The 18,554-nt window shown below is 43.7% G+C and overlaps 1 protein-coding gene across 1 annotated transcript in view; it reads left to right on the top strand.

The window, feature by feature from the left end:
- Positions 1-18,554, top strand: part of LOC119850867 (collagen alpha-4(VI) chain-like) — a 91,987-nt gene that overhangs the window by 29,631 nt on the left and 43,802 nt on the right. The window contains 6 exon segments of the mRNA XM_043507126.1: positions 806-871; positions 2,214-2,267; positions 2,392-2,427; positions 14,954-14,990; positions 18,163-18,188; positions 18,373-18,435. Of these exon segments, the coding sequence (XP_043363061.1) occupies positions 806-871; positions 2,214-2,267; positions 2,392-2,427; positions 14,954-14,990; positions 18,163-18,188; positions 18,373-18,435 (282 nt within the window).

The raw sequence follows: 18,554 nt of genomic DNA, 5'->3' as shown, positions 1-18,554 counted from the left end.
GTGGATTTCAGTCAGGATTTCATTCCCTAAGTCCAGCTGTATTGTAATCAAAGAGGACAATATTTGTGCATAATTCAATTAGTTTCAGGATAAAATCTTGCTGAAGATCACTGATTATGTTCTTACCAGCACATGTAAACCCCCACTTTTGTTAATCCACCATCTGAGCAGTCTCCCTTATGCAACCAATGAAACTGTTGCATACAAATTAGCTCTAGGGTAAAGGTAGGATTGGTTGAGTTAACTCTTATATCACAATGGTCTGGGACTCTAGGCAGGTCTTAGACACGGAGCTACTGTACTGTACTGTACTGCACAGGTGTTGTTTGTAAAGGCAAAATGGCTGAGAACTTACAATTTGTGTGTTAACAGACCGTGAATCCTAGTGATGAATGAACCTGGTGATATTCTTAACAAAAAACTCTCTGCCATGCATGTAGCTGTTTCCATCACTTTCACTGACTCAATAGACATTTTAGGCTTCAGAATGACAAACAGTGACAATCCTGGAATCTTATTATATAGACCCTGCGTCATTATACCTAAACAGACTGATCAACCATTTAATTACAAGCTTGAATTCATTGCCCATCCAGATACTTTCTTTTCATCTCTTTGGGCAAAGAGCTTTTCGTTTTTGATTGTGGAAATGCATCTGCAGAGACCTCTTGCTACCATCATCTTCTGAATTAATCCTTTTTTATTATTATTATTACTCTGCTCCTATTTCCATATCCTGCCTTTGCAGCTACACTAGCAAAGAGGAAATTACCAAAAATAATTAACATCGTCTTGACTTTTTCAGGGGGATCCTGGAATTAGCAATAATGTCTCTGGTCCAGAGGGTGAAAAAGGAAAGCCAGGGCAGCAGGTAACACAGCTTTGCACTGTTAAGGGCTAACAGGACTGTGTGGGGAGGAGATCTGTGTGTTTCTTAGAGGGTTGAGTTCTATCAGTTGTTGGGGGTAAGCTGCTATTTAATTTTATATGTTACTTTATAACCTGTGTCTGCAGCACGTAGGGCTTTGAAGAGGTGTGCCCCTTTTTTATTATTGTATCAATCCATAGAAATGCCATGCTGTGCCTACAGCTGGTAACATTTTTGTACTTGCTGATGGATGTCGAATGCAGTTTGACCAGAAGGAAGATCATTTGTAATTTGTTACCTGGATTCAGCGTGAATATATTTCTACAGAAGACTTCTCAGGTGGATTGAGCCACCAACTTCATTTCTCATAGGACTCTGATGAGTGAAATACCATGGATTTCTCATACTATATTGCTTCGAAAAAAAATAAATCAAGCATTCTGAATAGCAAAAACATCCTTGTCAGCTTGCTAAAAATGATTTATTCCTTAAGAGTAGACTGAACTCCTTTCTGATCTGTTTCTTCAGATTTGGATATATGCTTACAAAATGTCTTCTGATTAAATTAGATTTGCTGTAAGCGCGTAGGGGCAGGAACTTGAAACTTAGCATATGTGTGTACAGTGGCCCTGATCCTGATAGGCAATGATGCAGTACAAATAAAATAACCAAAGGAGCTCTGCCCATAGTTCCTCATTTCTTGATTTCCAAGCTGTAAGGAAGGGTTTATCTACATTCTACTCAAATACCAAAGTTAGAGATACAGTGGGTATAGACATATCCATATGAAATCTGGTTACATCTCAAAAACTCCTTGGCCTACGGGAAGCTGATTCACTGTGTGAAAATATATCTAGGATCTAATCCAAAGACCATTAAAGTCAATGGAAACCCCCCTGTTGACTTCAGTGGGCTTTGGATCAGGCCCTGGACCTTAAGAAATTGCCCTTTTTGCATAAGTGCTTTTCAGAGAAAAGCTGCATTTTAATAAATTTCTGGCATCAAAAGTCACTGCTTTCTGATTAATCTTTCCTCAAAATCCCCACCATCTGCTTTCTCTTGAAGACAGGGACAGACAAAAGATCCCACAAAAGCCTTTGTCTATTCTCAGATGATTATGGTTGAAGGGTTGGAATTGAAAAGCAGACCAGTTCCTTCTGGCTAGATACTTTTAATTAACCACTTTTTCCACAGACCGAGGTCTAACACATGCTGTGCTTTGAGTGATCACAATGCAATTAGAAGAAAAAAATTCCAGGAAAAATATCAAAGAAGGGCTATAAAAAGAAATATGTGTATTTGATATTTTTTTTAAAAAGGCTGATTGTGTTTTTTCATTTTGCAGGGAGAACTGGGAACAGATGGAGTGCCAGGAGAGTCGGGTGAAGAGGGCACTGATGTAAGAGCAGTTATTCTTATGGAATGGAAGTAGCTGATCCATAGTTGAGGATGCAATGATGTTGCCATTTATAAGCCCTATTTTGCTCCCCACTTTTTTATCCACACTTGTCTTTCACTCTTAGGGTGCAGAAGGTCAGAGAGGTTTCCAGGGCTTAAAGGTCAGTGATCATTACTGATATATGCTGTGTACATAGCTATCTCTCAAATCTGAGCTTTTGCCTGTCTTAGAGGGGATATTTTCTGTGTGATCACAGAAACTGAACTCAAGTATTTAATAATCAGGAAGTCCACTGCAAGCCTACTCAGCCTTTAGGTCCCAGGAAACACCTGACCAGTGGTCTTTTTGATTTCGAAGGGCCAAAAATGTAAAGGAGAATCTTAGCTTTCACTGAAATAAAAGCCTGTTTCTAGCTCATTTTTTGTGACAGTAGCCTCATCAACGTAAACTGACATCAGCTGAGGTAAGTCAATCACTTAGGTTATAAGGAATGAGCAGCTGGGCTCATTCCTGCAACACAAGGCTGAGGGACCTGATGATTTTCTCCCTAGTCCTTACCTGAAGACACACACTACTAAGTAAAATGACCCCATTAAATGTGGGGTATGTCCAAAGAATCTTTATGCCAGCCTTGTGTATAGCAATGTGATAATGGAGAACAGGGATTGGTCGTGTTTGGTGTAAAGCAACAAAATGCCATCTTGCAGCCTTGCTCAACAAATGCTTAAATTGTCTCTGGTTTCAGAATAAAATCCAGAAAGTAGATGTCCAAATTTCCCACTGGAATATGCATGTGAAATTTCCATTTTAACTGATGAAATTTGCATATGGATAGCCAAAGTCAGAATTTTGCCTCTGTGGTGTACATAGGATAACACTGTTCAGTGGATGGTTTGTTTCTTTTAAAGCTAAACCAAGGGACTGGTGCCATTTCTATCAAATAATGGGGCTATAACCACTGCTAGATAAGAATGTGAGAATTTTCTAGCTTCTAAGGCTTACACATATTTTTCAACCATTTAAAAATTAAAAAGTTAGCGAGGGGCAATAGCTGACCACTGAGAAGAAGGGAGGCAGGCTGGTGCAGATCCATTATATTAAGCCTCCTTAAAACCAACACAAAACTTGGCTGAAGGTTTGTGAACATCTGCACTACTGTTGACAAGGCAAGACAGAGATGAGTGATTCCTTCTACGTCTGCCTTGTCTTCCCCTGTACACACACACACACACAAAACCAGAGCTCCTTCTTCTTCCACTACAGGGATACCAACAATGAGACCTGATTGGAAATTTTCCAACAAAACAGAGTTTTGTTGGAAAATGGCAATGAGTCAAACCTGAGAAATTTTGTGACAACACTTTAGGTTAAATGAAGTTTCATTGAGTCACAAGCAGAGTTCAAACAGAACCCTGTTATTTCCTTGCCAGCTCACTTAGTGGGCTGTTGGGGACAGTCTGCCCCAGGGCCAGGGACCCCAAGGCTTCCCGTCTCCAGAATCAGAATGAGGAGCTTGGAAACCCTGGGAGCCTTGGTTCTGATTGTGGCTTGTCTTCTAGCTCTGTGGCAGGGAGCCTGGAAGTCCTGAAAATGTAGATCTCAGGACATCCAGGCTCTCTCCTGCTGAGGTGGGAGCCTGGGAGCCCTGGCTCCGAGCTTAGTGGGGGTTCCAGGTTCCTGCCACTGGAATCAGGAGTGTGGCAACCCAGGGAGCCTTCTGAGCCCCAGCTCAAGCCCTGACTTTCAGGGTCTAGGTGCCTGGCATTGCATCAGGGAGCCTGGAAGCAGTAAGAGCCCTGATTTGATCTGTGGCTCTCAGGGTTCCAGACTCCCAGCCACAGAGCAAGACACCTGGGCCAGCTGGTTCCCCAGGCTGCCTGACCCTTGGGTCAGCTTGCTGCCCAAGCCGTGGGAGTTGGGGAGCCAGCTGGCCTGGGAGTTTGGAAGCCCTCTGGGCCCTGTGGTCTGCCCTGGAGCTGGGGGGGCACTGGAATCTGGGAAGCATATTTGATTTTGGAAAGACTGTGTTTTCAAAATGGAAATGTTTGGACTCTCCATTTATCAGGAAATTTTGAAATGGTAGAATTTCCCCATGAACTGGGAATTCCAAATTTCATCCAGCTCTGAGCACCAGCAACACATGAGCTGCTTCTGGCACTCACAAAAATAGCACGCAGGATTGCAGCCGGCCCAGGAAGAGAAATTCCAAGCGCTGGAATACTGATGGTTTTGATTAGGGATAGTAGATATACATCTGAGACACAGAATATAAGACAGGAATGGACCACCTGGGTCACTAAATCCAGTCCCCTGCTATCATAGGTAACCCATCATACAATCCCATTTGTAAATTTATCAAGCTTCATCTTAAAGCTAGGTAGGTTGTTTGACCCCACTACTTCTATTGGAGGGTTGTTCCAGAACCTTATTCCTCTGATGGTTAGAAACCTTTTTCTAATTTCCAGCCTAAATTGATTCAGGGCAAGTTTATAATAATTTGTTCTTCAGACTGGTTGTTAGTTTTAAATGAAGCTGCCTTAAAAACAAACAAACAAAAATACCCCCCCCCAAAAAAATCAAAAGCTGTGTTCTAATTGCAAACAAAACTAGCAAATCAGCTCCAATTAAAATACAGAATTCTGTGAATTACAGTGGACAGAGAATTCCAGGAACTAGTGGAATTTATGGGAAAAATTAACTTCCAAACTATTGGGCCCACACCTGTTACAGGAATAGATTGAACACAATTGTACCACAGTAATTACTACTGATTGGAGGTGCCAGGAAAGAACCCTAAATCACAATCTGAAAAAAATGTATCTCCCTTATAAAACCATTAGCACTGTTTAACCCCTGTGATGCAACAAAGAAGAGAAACAATGTAGAGAGATTTAATTGATGAAGACATTTCTGTCTCCATTCTATCGCTGGTTAAGTTTTAGGTAGTGTACTTGAAAAAGAATTGTTTATCTCAGGAGTCACTTCAACAATGCAGTTATCAAAGAAAATCTGAAAGCAGATGGATCTAATAATGAGCGGGCAAAAGTAAAATAACATTGAAGAAATTCAAGAAGGTTCTGTGATTTTAAAAGCAGGGAAACAAACCCTCCCCATGGTACCTTAAGAAAATATGTTGGGACTGTGATGATGTTCATAAACCAGGACTTTGCTTATTCTGCTTGCATGTTATATCCCTTTGCTCTACCCATCTTCTGTCTTGTATGCTTAGGTTTTATGCTCTTAAGGGCAGAGACCATATTACTCTGTAGAGCACCTAGCACAATAAGGTCCTGTTCTTGGTTGACCTCTAGGTGCTCTTTCAGTGCAAATAATGATGTTAGTGATGTGTGACCAGTCACTTTGTAAAATATAGTGCCTCAATAGGCGTGTCTTAATGTGATTCTTCATATGTTTTGGATAATATTAATTTTTCTGATTTTTCATTTCTCCTTTTACTAGTCTGCATCTTTCTCTAGATCTCACCAAGCAATTTCCCAGAGCTGTTTGCTTGTTTGTCTTAACAAAAATTAAATGTAGAGAAGCTTTGCGCTTTCGCCTCTGGCTCTATGGCACTATCTTCAGGCTAAGATTGTGCCTTTAGGGCCCTGCTCTACACTGCGGGAGAGAGCAGAGCTCCACCACCTTACTGAATACATGATGCTATACATGGCTGCTATCTCTTAAAAAATGGTAAGAAACAGATTCTTTCCTGATTTACACCTTGTGCAATCCCCTTCATTCCAATTCATGCAGATGTGGTTCCAGTGATTAAGAACTGCATGGGGGTGGGTTTGGTGTAGTAGGGCAGTTAGCACACTTCCAGTCACTGGGCTCAAATAGCAATTGTGGTACAGCTGTTCCACAGCACTGTAGCTTTTCTTCAGGTTGGGTGTATGTGTATGGAGTTAGCCCCTCAAAAATCCATTGCAGATCACCTGGAAATAGCTGCTGAGTTTTAAATGAGTTTCAGAGTAGCAGCCGTGTTAGTCTGTATTCGCAAAAAGAAAAGGAGTACTTGTGGCACCTTAGAGACTAACAAATTTATTAGAGCATAAGCTTTCGTGAGCTACAGCTCACTTCATCGGATGCATTTGGTGGAAAAAACAGAGGAGAGATTTATATACACACACATAGAGAACATGAAACAATGGGTTTATCATACACACTGTAAGGAGAGTGATCACTTAAGATAAGCCATCACCAACAGCAGGGGGGGGAAAGGAGGAAAACCTTTCATGGTGACAAGCAGGTAGGCTAATTCCAGCAGTTAACAAGAATATCAGAGGAACAGTGGGGGGTGGGGTGGGAGGGAGAAATACCATGGGGAAATAGTTTTACTTTGTGTAATGACTCATCCATTCCCAGTCTCTATTCAAGCCTAAGTTAATTGTATCCAGTTTGCAAATTAATTCCAATTCAGCAGTCTCTCGTTGGAGTCTGTTTTTGAAGCTTTTTTGTTGAAGTATAGCCACTCTTAGGTCTGTGATCGAGTGACCAGAGAGATTGACGTGTTCTCCAACTGGTTTTTGAATGTTATAATTCTTGACGTCTGATTTGTGTCCATTCATTCTTTTACGTAGAGACTGTCCAGTTTGGCCAATGTACATGGCAGAGGGGCATTGCTGGCACATGATGGCATATATCACATTGGTAGATGCACAGGTGAACGAGCCTCTGATAGTGTGGCTGATGTGATTAGGCCCTATGATGGTATCCCCTGAATAGATATGTGGACAGAGTTGGCAACGGGCTTTGTTGCAAGGATAGGTTCCTGGGTTAGTGGTTCTGTTGTGTGGTGTGTGGTTGCTGGTGAGTATTTGCTTCAGATTGGGGGGCTGTCTGTAAGCAAGGACTGGTCTGTCTCCCAAGATCTGTGAGAGCGATGGCTCGTCCTTCAGGATAGGTTGTAGATCCTTGATGATGCGTTGGAGAGGTTTTAGTTGGGGGCTGAAGGTGATGGCTAGTGGCGTTCTGTTGTTTTCTTTGTTGGGCCTGTCCTGTAGTAGGTGACTTCTGGGTACTCTTCTGGCTCTGTCAATCTGTTTCTTCACTTCAGCAGGTGGGTATTGTAGTTGTAGGAATGCATGATAGAGATCTTGTAGGTGTTTGTCTCTGTCTGAGGGGTTGGAGCAAATGCGGTTATATCGTAGCGCTTGGCTGTAGACAATGGATCGAGTGGTATGATCTGGATGAAAGCTAGAGGCATGTAGGTAGGAATAGCGGTCAGTAGGTTTCTGATATAGGGTGGTGTTTATGTGACCATCACTTATTAGCACCGTAGTGTCCAGGAAGTGGATCTCTTGTGTGGACTGGTCCAGGCTGAGGTTGATGGTGGGATGGAAATTGTTGAAATCATGGTGGAATTCCTCAAGAGCTTCTTTTCCATGGGTCCAGATGATGAAGATGTCATCAATGTAGCGGAAGTAGAGTAGGGGCATTAGGGGACGAGAGCTGAGGAAGCGTTGTTCTAAGTCAGCCATAAAAATGTTGGCATACTGTGGGGCCATGCGGGTACCCATCGCAGTGCCGCTGATTTGAAGGTATACATTGTCACCAAATGTGAAATAGTTATGGGTCAGGACAAAGTCACAAAGTTCTGCCACCAGGTTAGCCGTGACAGTATCGGGGATACTGGATACAATTAACTTAGGCTTGAATAGAGACTGGGAATGGATGAGTCATTACACAAAGTAAAACTATTTCCCCATGGTATTTCTCCCTCCCACCCCACCCCCCACTGTTCCTCTGTTATTCTTGTTAACTGCTGGAATTAGCCTACCTGCTTGTCACCATGAAAGGTTTTCCTCCTTTCCCCCCCCTGCTGTTGGTGATGGCTTATCTTAAGTGATCACTCTCCTTACAGTGTGTATGATAAACCCATTGTTTCATGTTCTCTATGTGTGTGTATATAAATCTCTCTTCTGTTTTTTCCACCAAATGCATCCGATGAAGTGAGCTGTAGCTCACGAAAGCTTATGCTCTAATAAATTTGTTAGTCTCTAAGGTGCTACAAGTACTCCTTTTCTTTAAATGAGTTTGTCACATTTCCCCCCATATGCACAGGATAGGCACTGACATGCTTATTTGCTTCTTATTCTGGCAGCATTTCCATTAGGGAGCATGAGAAAGGACTAAGGGCTGCAGGGTTTCTCCAACATAAGGAAAGTAATGCTGTGAATAAATTTAAACTGAGTGCCAAGCACAAAGAGGAACTTAATAAATAACAATAGCATCCAAAATTGAATAAAACATTAATTTACACAAAGAAAATGTAGGCTACAGAAGAGTCCCTTCAATGGCTTAACACTTTCTTCAGCCAACCAGTCTTTGAATAGATATACAGTCCTATTGAATTTTTGTCCTTCTGCACTTCCCAGTAGCTTATGGGGTCTCTTTGTTGGTGGAGGTGGCTCTCACACACTGATCTTTGGCTTACTATGAGCTGTAGTGAGGCATTGCGAGTTTGTGACATCGGGGGCAGTCTGATTCAAATTCAGTATCCAATGGAACATGACAGCAGCAGTCTGGTCTCCAGGTGACCCCTCAGATAGTGCCTTTGTCACATTCCTACTTCACAACGTATTGTGTGAGTTTATATCTAAATACGAAACCTCTGTCTCATTGGCTTCCTGGGCAGGAACCACCCGGGCTGGAATCCGTTACAAGCATTTTGGCCTTTGATGCTGTGGCAATGGTACCCAAGAGACTGTATGTCAGCTGAGGGTAGCCAGAGTCCAGCATCCCTCACCCTCAGCATGTACCCCCTGCAGGGTAGGTTGGAGGGAATGGCACAGGAGATGATTATAGCAGCTCTGCACCCTTTGGGAGCTGCTGTATGCCAGGGACCCAATTCCGGATCCAGCCACTGTCCAGCCCTTTTTCACTACCAGAGTTGAATCTGATCCTATGTGTTTATGACTGTTCTTGGGGCACTCAGAACTGTGAGACACCTTGATAGCCCCTGCCTCCGCCATGAGGGGAGTCTTTCTTGTGCCCGGCTGGATGTCTGCTCTGTAATACCACTAGCCCTTCAGCCACTCCAGAGCTTTCCTCTGGGCTATGCCAGCTCTGTCTTCACTTTGTAGGTTAAAAGTAGGTGCCCCAGTCCCTTTTGAATCATTCCTCTGGATATCCAGCCCCTGACACTGGCTGCTCACGGAAATCCCAGATCTTCTGCTCCCAAAGGCACAGTGTCCCCAGTTTACCAGTGTTACCTTAAATTACCGCTTCTGTAAACTACACAGCACTTATGAGCACTTATAATGAAACAAAAATAGGTCGGTTTAAGAAGGGTAAAGACTTAACTAGAAATGAGAGACAGTGATGGAAATGGCTACAATATAAAACAAAATCATAACCTGACTCTACCCTTATTAATTGTTACCTTTCCTATCTAATAAAATAGGTTTTCCCCTGCCTCTGCCTCCCAGAGTTCAATCTGTGGCAGAGCTGGCTGGTTCCACAAGAAGGAACATTCACAAAACATTCCAGCTCCACACGGGTTTTCCTCAGTGAATGGATACAGACTGTTTCTCCCTCTTGTGTTACACTGAAAAAGCCTTTTGTTTCTATTCACGGACAGGGCAAAGCCCTGTCTTGTTATAATGTTTGTTTTTTTTTACCATTAAGAGATTTTGATGCTTTGCCTCTGATGATTTTACATTGCAAGTCTTAGTATTGTGAAAGGCTAAACAATAGAGCTTTGCATTGCATCACCAGCTAAACAGGACGGGATGACAGCCCCAATGGGGCTATCACTCAGCTACACTATCCCCTGTTGACTAACTTTTACTACAAGTCTCTAAAGCATATTTTCAATATAAATACAGTATTCCTTAAATATTACCCGCACACACATCTTGCAATGATTATAAATCTTGACAAGTTATGAGCCTTCTGTAGATACCTTACATGCTGTGCTTTATGGATAAATATCCTGTAAGATGTGCTTGGTGTAGTGAGTTTGTCAGGTCTGAAGTGAGAGTTGTTTGCTCTTTCCCAAGGGGGTCTCTGTGCCACAGTATTCCCTTCTTTTCATTTTCAGGGTCAATTTTTTGCTCTACGTTACTCTTTTTTTTTCTCCTTGATTCTGGGGTCTCCTATCTTTTCTGGCTTCTAAGCCCTTTTCCCTTGTGTTTAAGGCTCCTCTGTCTCTGTCTTTCATGACCTTTCTACTGTACCTACTATATGGTCACTTACCTACCTACAATGCATCCTGAGGCTGCTCACTTAATCAGTTGTACATTTCATTCTGTCACTGGTCTTTGCTACTGCTCCTGCCACCACTCCTCATCTGAGTTCATTCATTTGCACTTTCTATTTCCATCCATCTTGTCTGCCTACCCAATAAGGCTATGTCTACACTGCAGTTGGAGGTGTGACTGCTGCATGGGCAGACATACCTGAACTAGCTTTGATCTGAATAACGCAGGCAGTAGTACAAGCTGTACAAACCTGCTTTGGATCCTGGGATGTACTTGAGTGGCTAGCCCATGCTGCTGCGGCTTCACTGCTATTGTTATTCAAGCTAAGCCAGGATGTCTACTTGTACTGCAGTCATACCTCAGACTGTAGCACAAGTCTTAGGAAACATCTTCACTGTGATAAAAGACCCACAGCACAGACATGGCTAGCCCAGGTCAGCTGTCTCAGGCTGGGGCTGTGTGGCCATAAAATTGCAGTGTAGATGTTTTGGCTGGGGTTGGAACCCCAGATCTTGGACTCTTCCCCCTCAGTGGGTCTCAGATCTGTGCTCCAGCCCAGGCCTGAATGTTCATACTGCAATTTGATAGCCCATCAGTCTGAGCCCTGTGAGCCCAAGTCAGCTCATCCAGGCCAACCGTGAGTCTTTTATTGCAGTGTTGACATATCCTAAGAGTCTAATCCAAAATCCATTGAACTCAGCGAGAGTCTTGCCATTGGCTTCATTGGGCTTTGAATCAGGCCCTACTTTCTAAAGGATTAGGCTTAATCATAGAGTCATAGAATATTAGGGTTGGAAGAGACCTCAGGAAGTCATCTAGTCCAATCCCCTGTTCAAAGCAGGACCAACACCAACTAAATCATCCCAGGCAAGGCTTTGTAAAGCCGGGGCCTTAAAAACCTCTAAGGATAGAGATTCCACCATCTCCCTAGGTAACTCATTCCAGTGCTTCACCACCCCCTAGTGAAATAGTGTTTCCTAATATCCAACCTATACTTCCCCCACTGCAACTTGAGACCATTACTCCTTGTTCTGTCATCTGCTGCCACTGAGAACAGCCTAGCTCCATCCTCTTTGGAACCTCCCTTCAGGTAATGAAGGCTGCTATCAAATCCTCCCTCACTCTTCTCTTCTGCAGACTAAATAGCCCCAGTTCCCTCAGCCTCTCCAGAGTTGTGAGTTCAATCCTTGAGGGGGTCATTTAGGGATCGGGGCAAAAATTGGGGATTGGCCCTGCTTTGAGCAGGGGGTTGGACTAGATGACCTTCTGAGGTTCCTTCCAACTCTGATATTCTAAGTCATGTTCCCAAGCCCCCTAATCATTTTCATTGCCCTCTGCTGGACTGTCTCCAATTTGTCCACATCCCTTCTGTAGTGTGGGGACCAAAATTGGACCTTAAGGGAGGTTACAAGAATGACCAACTGTTACTCAGCTACCCTTTCCCTCAGACAGCCTTAAAAAGACAGAGCTTTAGTCTAATGCCTTCTTTAACAAGGTTTGGATTTAAAGCCTGCTATATCTTATGATTTTCTAATGAACATATTACAGTGGTATCTGGGGATTTCCTTGGAAAGGATCAGACATTTTCAAATTGATCTCCTGTTCCTGTGACAAATGCTTAATTTAAAATGTTGCAGAAAGACTGGGTATTTAAAATGAAATATTAAACATTAGTATTGCTGCCTCTGAATTTCCTTTATTTAGAATTCCCCTTTAGTCTCTTTCTTAATCACTGCCTTTGGTGTCAATAAACCTTGTCTTAGGTCTTTTCTACTTGGTGTGGCTGTGTGGTGTGCTGCACTGGGGGTGTGAATTGTAGACCTCTTGTGCTTCAGATGCCAAATGTAAACCCTACTGGTGCAAACTAAAGGATACCTGATGTAGTACTGATATTGCACTGATGTAGTACTGTTACAAACAGAAAATTACATTCTTTCCTGGTGCCCCTTTTTTTGGGGGTGGAGGGGGAGGTGTCACTGCAGGAAATCTAAGTGATTTAAGACTGCATCTTCCTCTAGGGCTTCAGCCAAAAAGTAATAATTGATGTTCTGTGAGATTAACAGACCAGTTTTAAGACCAATACAAATCACAGCTTTGGAGAATGTTGGGGCGGGGAATGAGGGGTGTTGTCCTTTGTCTGGCTGTACTATGTGGTATGTGGTGCTAGTAAGCAATGGAGTTCTGAGGTGGTTGTCAGAGAAAATGTTGACCTTTCTTGATAAAATCATTGGGTGCAGAAACGGACAAATCCTTTTAGGGCAGTTAACCCTAATGCTCAGCCATCCCTTCAGAAAGTCGGGGGCAAAGCTGGGCCCACAACTGAGAACTTTGCACACAAATTACAATGGTGTCAATTCCTCTTAATTACTTACATCCCAGCTTTTCAAAATAGAATAGCCATCTGCGTGAATTAATGGGCATTCAGGGCTAAGGTCTCTGCCTGGACTGAAAGCTTCCAGCAACAGTGGAGATGCTCCTTGTTTGCTATTGCAATTGTAGGGTAGCAGCAGCACTCTTCTGCAGCAGGTTTGGTTGCTGGTTCTATGTAGTCATAGATCCTCTGGCCTCGTCTGACCCCAGACACCATCTGTGTGCCGGGATGCAGAGAACACAGCTCCACGGCACACTAGTGCAGGGGGACCCACATGCTGTTCCCCCCTATACAGCAAGCAGAATTGCCTGGCCTCTACTGCATCTAGTGTCTTCAGCAGTCCTTCTTTAGACCACAGGATTTGGCTCTTGAAATAAACAGCTTGGGAAAGTTTTGCTCCTACTAGATCAGGCAGCCTGGAGGATTTTGTGTTTAAAACAAACAAACAAAAAAACAATGCCGTTCAAATTAAGACAGATATTAGTGTTTTGTGATCAGGGCTGACAAAGAACTTCTGATGTCTTTTAATTGCACAGAGAGGGCCAAAACGGCACTCACTAATGTCTGTGCAGTTTTATGATTTTTAATGGCTTCTAAGAGGTGCTAAACCGACAGCACTAGAGTTAAAGTGGTACAAAAAAATAAAGTACTTTGCCGTCCAGGAGCAACATGGCACTTTTTCACTATTTTCTGAAGAGGAAAATGTTTTGGAGTTTCACCTCCAATCAGCTTCTGCGTTCCATGAAAACAAAAAAGGCAGACTTTAAATACTTTGTGACAATGACTTTTTGATTACAAGAAGTACAAAAGGCAACCATTCTGAGACAGGGATAACCAATGGGCAGAAAGACAGTAAGTCTGCTAGAGCCTAGGAGAAGATGTGTGCATTGTACACATGAACAACACTACTAGTTTTAGGTAAGGTTGCAAAGGAAAAGAGAAAGTGTTAAGGAAGAAAAGAGAAATAAAGAAATAAAGAAAAAAGGGAAACACATAAGAAAAAGATAGAGTTATCTCTGGGCCTGATCCAAAGCCCATTGAAGTCAGCAAAAAGACTCCCATTGATTTCAATGGGCTTTGGGTCCAACTCCAATGTGCCTTTTCTCATACAAGGCAGTCTTGTATGAGAAAATCACGCATACCGCAAAATATAGAGGGACACACATTTTTCTACAGCTGGCATTGTATTAGATGCCCAATGTTGCAGTATCTTAACTTTGGCTACCACTAGGTTTGTTCAGATCCATGTGTTTTTTTTTCTTTTCCTTCCTTTGATTTCCTTCCCAGTTCAGTCATAGTTCATAATTCTTCAGAACTGTGGAGTATAGTATTTTAAATCCAATTTTCCCCAGGACTTTGTCTTTCAGAATTACTTGAGTTCCACAGAATCCTTGGACATGTTTATAATTTCCCCAATGAAAGACCACCTCCAGTGTTCTCCAGAACTGCTTAAATCTAACCCAGACACTTGACTCAGTCCAACACAGACAATATGAAGAGATCTTTCTCATGGATATCAGTTGAACTGACTCATGTGCAGATGCCAGCTTTATGTGAGTGACACTCTGCTGCTGATCTTAAAAACTAACAACTTAATTTTTCCACAGAGATTTGGGATGCAGCTTTCTGAGCAACTGGAATTAAAATGGGAGGCATATACTGGTGCCCACCTTTGGGAAAACTCTAAGTGCTGGGCTAGATTCTGAGCAGTCCAATATAGATATGCATGTGGAGGGGGAAGAAGACTCAAGAAACTCTCCGCTCCCACCACCCTTGTTGCCTCTATACTGTGGCTAGTGATAATTCTTGCACTGACTGAGTGGGCTGCACTAGATTAGTGCTGACATTGGCCTGTTGAAATGAATTCATCACCATGTGAAACAATTACAACTAGCCTTTCCTACTCCCTCTCCTCCATCCATCTCAGACCCCAAAACAAGAAAAAGGCTACCTGACCCACTCTCTTTTCAGCTGATGTTTCTTCAGTGGTGATTGCTGCTTGCAAATCACTGTAGCTTTCTGTAAACAGCAGTAATATTGCTTGATCAGTTTAAACTGATGTAAATGTGTCATGAAGTAAAGTGTTTCTTTTCCCTCTCACTTTCTGGCAGGGTGGGCAAGGAGATCGGGGGGAACCAGGTTATCCAGGAGATAAGTGGAGGTCAACGAATGGCTACGCAGGTGGTGTCGGAGAGAAGGCTTTGGATTCTTTGACCATGGGATGGTGTTCCATGAAGGAGGAGTGCTGGGCAGAGACGGGCTCCATCTTACGAAGAGAGGGAAGAACATCTTTGCCAGCAGGCTGGCTAACCTAGTGAGGAGGGTTTAAACTAGGTTCACCGGGGGAAGGAGACCAAAGCCCTGAGGTAAGTGGGAAAGCGGGATACCGGGAGGAAGCACAGGCAGGAAGGTCTGTGAGGGGAGGGCTCCTGCCTCATACTGGGAATGAGGGGCGATCAACAGGTTATCTCAAGTGCTTATATACAAATGCACAAAGCCTTGGAAACAAGCAGGGAGAACTGGAGGTCCTGGTGATGTCAAGGAATTATGACGTGATTGGAATAACAGAGACTTGGTGGGATAACTCACATGACTGGAGTACAGTCATGGATGGTTATAAACTGTTCAGGAAGGACAGGCAGGGCAGAAAAGGTGGGGGAGTAGCACTGTATGTAAGGGAGCAGTATGACTGCTCAGAGCTCCGGTACGAAACTGTGGAAAAACCTGAGTGTCTCTGGATTAAGTTTAGAAGTGTGTGCAACAAGAGTGATGTCATGGTGGGAGTCTGCTATAGACCACCGGACCAGGGGGATGAGGTGGATGAGGCTTTCTTCCGGCAACTCACGGAAGCTACTAGATCGCATGCCCTGATTCTCATGGGTGACTTTAATTTTCCTGATATCTGCTGGGAGAGCAATACAGCGGTGCATAGACAATCCAGGAAGTTTTTGGAAAGCGTAGGGGACAATTTCCTGGTGCAAGTGCTAGGGGAGCCAACTAGGGGGAGCGCTTTTCTTGACCTGCTGCTCACAAACCGGGTAGAATTAGTGGGGGAAGCAAAAGTGGATGGGAATCTGGGAGGCAGTGACCATGAGTTGGTTGAGTTCAGGATCCTGACGCAGGGAAGAAAGGTAAGCAGCAGGATACGGACCCTGGACTTCAGGAAAGCAGACTTTGACTCCCTCAGGGAACAGATGGCCAGGATCCCCTGGGGGACTAACATGAAAGGGAAGGGAGTCCAGGAGAGCTGGCTGTATTTCAAGGAATCCCTGTTGAGGTTACAGGGACAAACCATCCCGATGAGTCGAAAGAATAGTAAATATGGCAGGCGACCAGCTTGGCTTAATGGTGAAATCCTAGCGGATCTTAAACATAAAAAAGAAGCTTACAAGAAGTGGAAGGTTGGACATATGACCAGGGAAGAGTATAAAAATATTGCTCGGGCATGTAGGAAAGATATCAGGAGGGCCAAATCGCACCTGGAGCTGCAGCTAGCAAGAGATGTCAAGAGTAACAAGAAGGGTTTCTTCAGGTATGTTGGCAACAAGAAGAAAGCCAAGGAAAGTGTGGGCCCCTTACTGAATGAGGGAGGCAAGCTAGTGACAGAGGATGTGGAAAAAGCTAATGTACTCAATGCTTTTTTTGCCTCTGTTTTCACTAACAAGGTCAGCTCCCAGACTGCTGTGCTGGGCAACACAAAATGGGGAAGAGATGGCCAGCCCTCTGTAGAGATAGAGGTGGTTAGGGACTATTTAGAAAAGCTGGACGTGCACAAGTCCATGGGGCCGGACGAATTGCATCCGAGAGTGCTGAAGGAATTGGCGGCTGTGATTGCAGAGCCCTTGGCCATTATCTTTGAAAACTCGTGGCGAACGGGGGAAGTCCCGGATGACTGGAAAAAGGCTAATGTAGTGCCCATCTTTAAAAAAGGGAAGAAGGAGGATCCTGGGAACTACAGGCCGGTCAGCCTCACCTCAGTCCCTGGAAAAATCATGGAGCAGGTCCTCAAAGAATCAATCCTGAAGCACTTAGAGGAGAGGAAAGTGATCAGGAACAGTCAGCATGGATTCACCAAGGGAAGGTCATGCCTGACTAATCTAATCGCCTTTTATGATGAGATTACTGGTTCTGTGGATGAAGGGAAAGCAGTGGATGTATTGTTTCTTGACTTTAGCAAAGCTTTTGACACGGTCTCCCACAGCATTCTTGTCAGCAAGTTAAGGAAGTATGGGCTGGATGAATGCACTATAAGGTGGGTAGAAAGCTGGCTAGATTGTCGGGCTCAACGGGTAGTGATCAATGGCTCCATGTCTAGTTGGCAGCCGGTGTCAAGTGGAGTGCCCCAGGGGTCGGTCCTGGGGCCCGTTTTGTTCAATATCTTCATAAATGATCTGGAGGATGGTGTGGATTGCACTCTCAGCAAATTTGCGGATGATACTAAACTGGGAGGAGTGGTAGATACGCTGGAGGGGAGGGATAGGATACAGAAGGACCTAGACAAATTGGAGGATTGGGCCAAAAGAAATCTAATGAGGTTCAATAAGGATAAATGCAGGGTCCTGCACTTAGGATGGAAGAATCCAATGCACCGCTACAGACTAGGGACCGAATGGCTCGGCAGCAGTTCTGCGGAAAAGGACCTAGGGGTGACAGTGGACGAGAAGCTGGATATGAGTCAGCAGTGTGCCCTTGTTGCCAAGAAGGCCAATGGCATTTTGGGTTGTATAAGTAGGGGCATAGCGAGCAGATCGAGGGACGTGATCGTTCCCCTCTATTCGACACTGGTGAGGCCTCATCTGGAGTACTGTGTCCAGTTTTGGGCCCCACACTACAGGAAGGATGTGGATAAATTGGAAAGAGTACAACGAAGGGCAACAAAAATGATTAGGGGTCTAGAGCACATGACTTATGAGGAGAGGCTGAGGGAGCTGGGATTGTTTAGTCTGCAGAAGAGAAGAATGAGGGGGGATTTGATAGCTGCTTTCAACTACCTGAAAGGGGGTTTCAAAGAGGATGGCTCTAGACTGTTCTCAATGGTAGCAGATGACAGAACGAGGAGTAATGGTCTCAAGTTGCAATGGGGGAGGTTTAGATTGGATATTAGGAAAAACTTTTTCACTAAGAGGGTGGTGAAACACTGGAATGCGTTACCTAGGGAGGTGGTAGAATCTCCTTCCTTAGAGGTTTTTAAGGTCAGGCTTGACAAAGCCCTGGCTGGGATGATTTAACTGGGACTTGGTCCTGCTTTGAGCAGGGGGTTGGACTAGATGACCTTCTGGGGTCCCTTCCAACCCTGATATTCTATGATTCTATGATCTATGAGATCCTGGCATACGAGGCTCACAGGTAGCAGAAAGAAAGTCTAAGTTATTTTACATGACATGTATGGAGAAAGCATGCCATTAGGTTCAATTTTCTATTTTCCTTTTGGAATATTTTGTTCACATCGATTTCAAATATCCTGGGTGAAATTCTGCCCTGGCACATTAGCAACATTATAATTTTTTAAAAAATGTCCTTTATCCACCAGGGTCTAAGAGGACCACAGGGGGTCAGAGGCCCTCCTGGACCACAAGGCATACCAGGCCCTCAGGTTAGTTTTAAAGAATATATCCTTATTTTGCACCTTATGCTTGTCTACTTCTCGATAGTGTGTTTTTTCAAAATTATATTTGGACCTTTGTAAATAAGGTCTATGCAAGTGGAAGATTT

The sequence above is a fragment of the Dermochelys coriacea genome, chromosome 2 (assembly GCF_009764565.3).
Source record: "Dermochelys coriacea isolate rDerCor1 chromosome 2, rDerCor1.pri.v4, whole genome shotgun sequence".
Taxonomy (NCBI): Eukaryota; Metazoa; Chordata; order Testudines; family Dermochelyidae; genus Dermochelys; species Dermochelys coriacea.
Note: the sequence above shows the minus strand (reverse complement) of the source record. Positions and strands in the feature narration are given on the sequence as shown.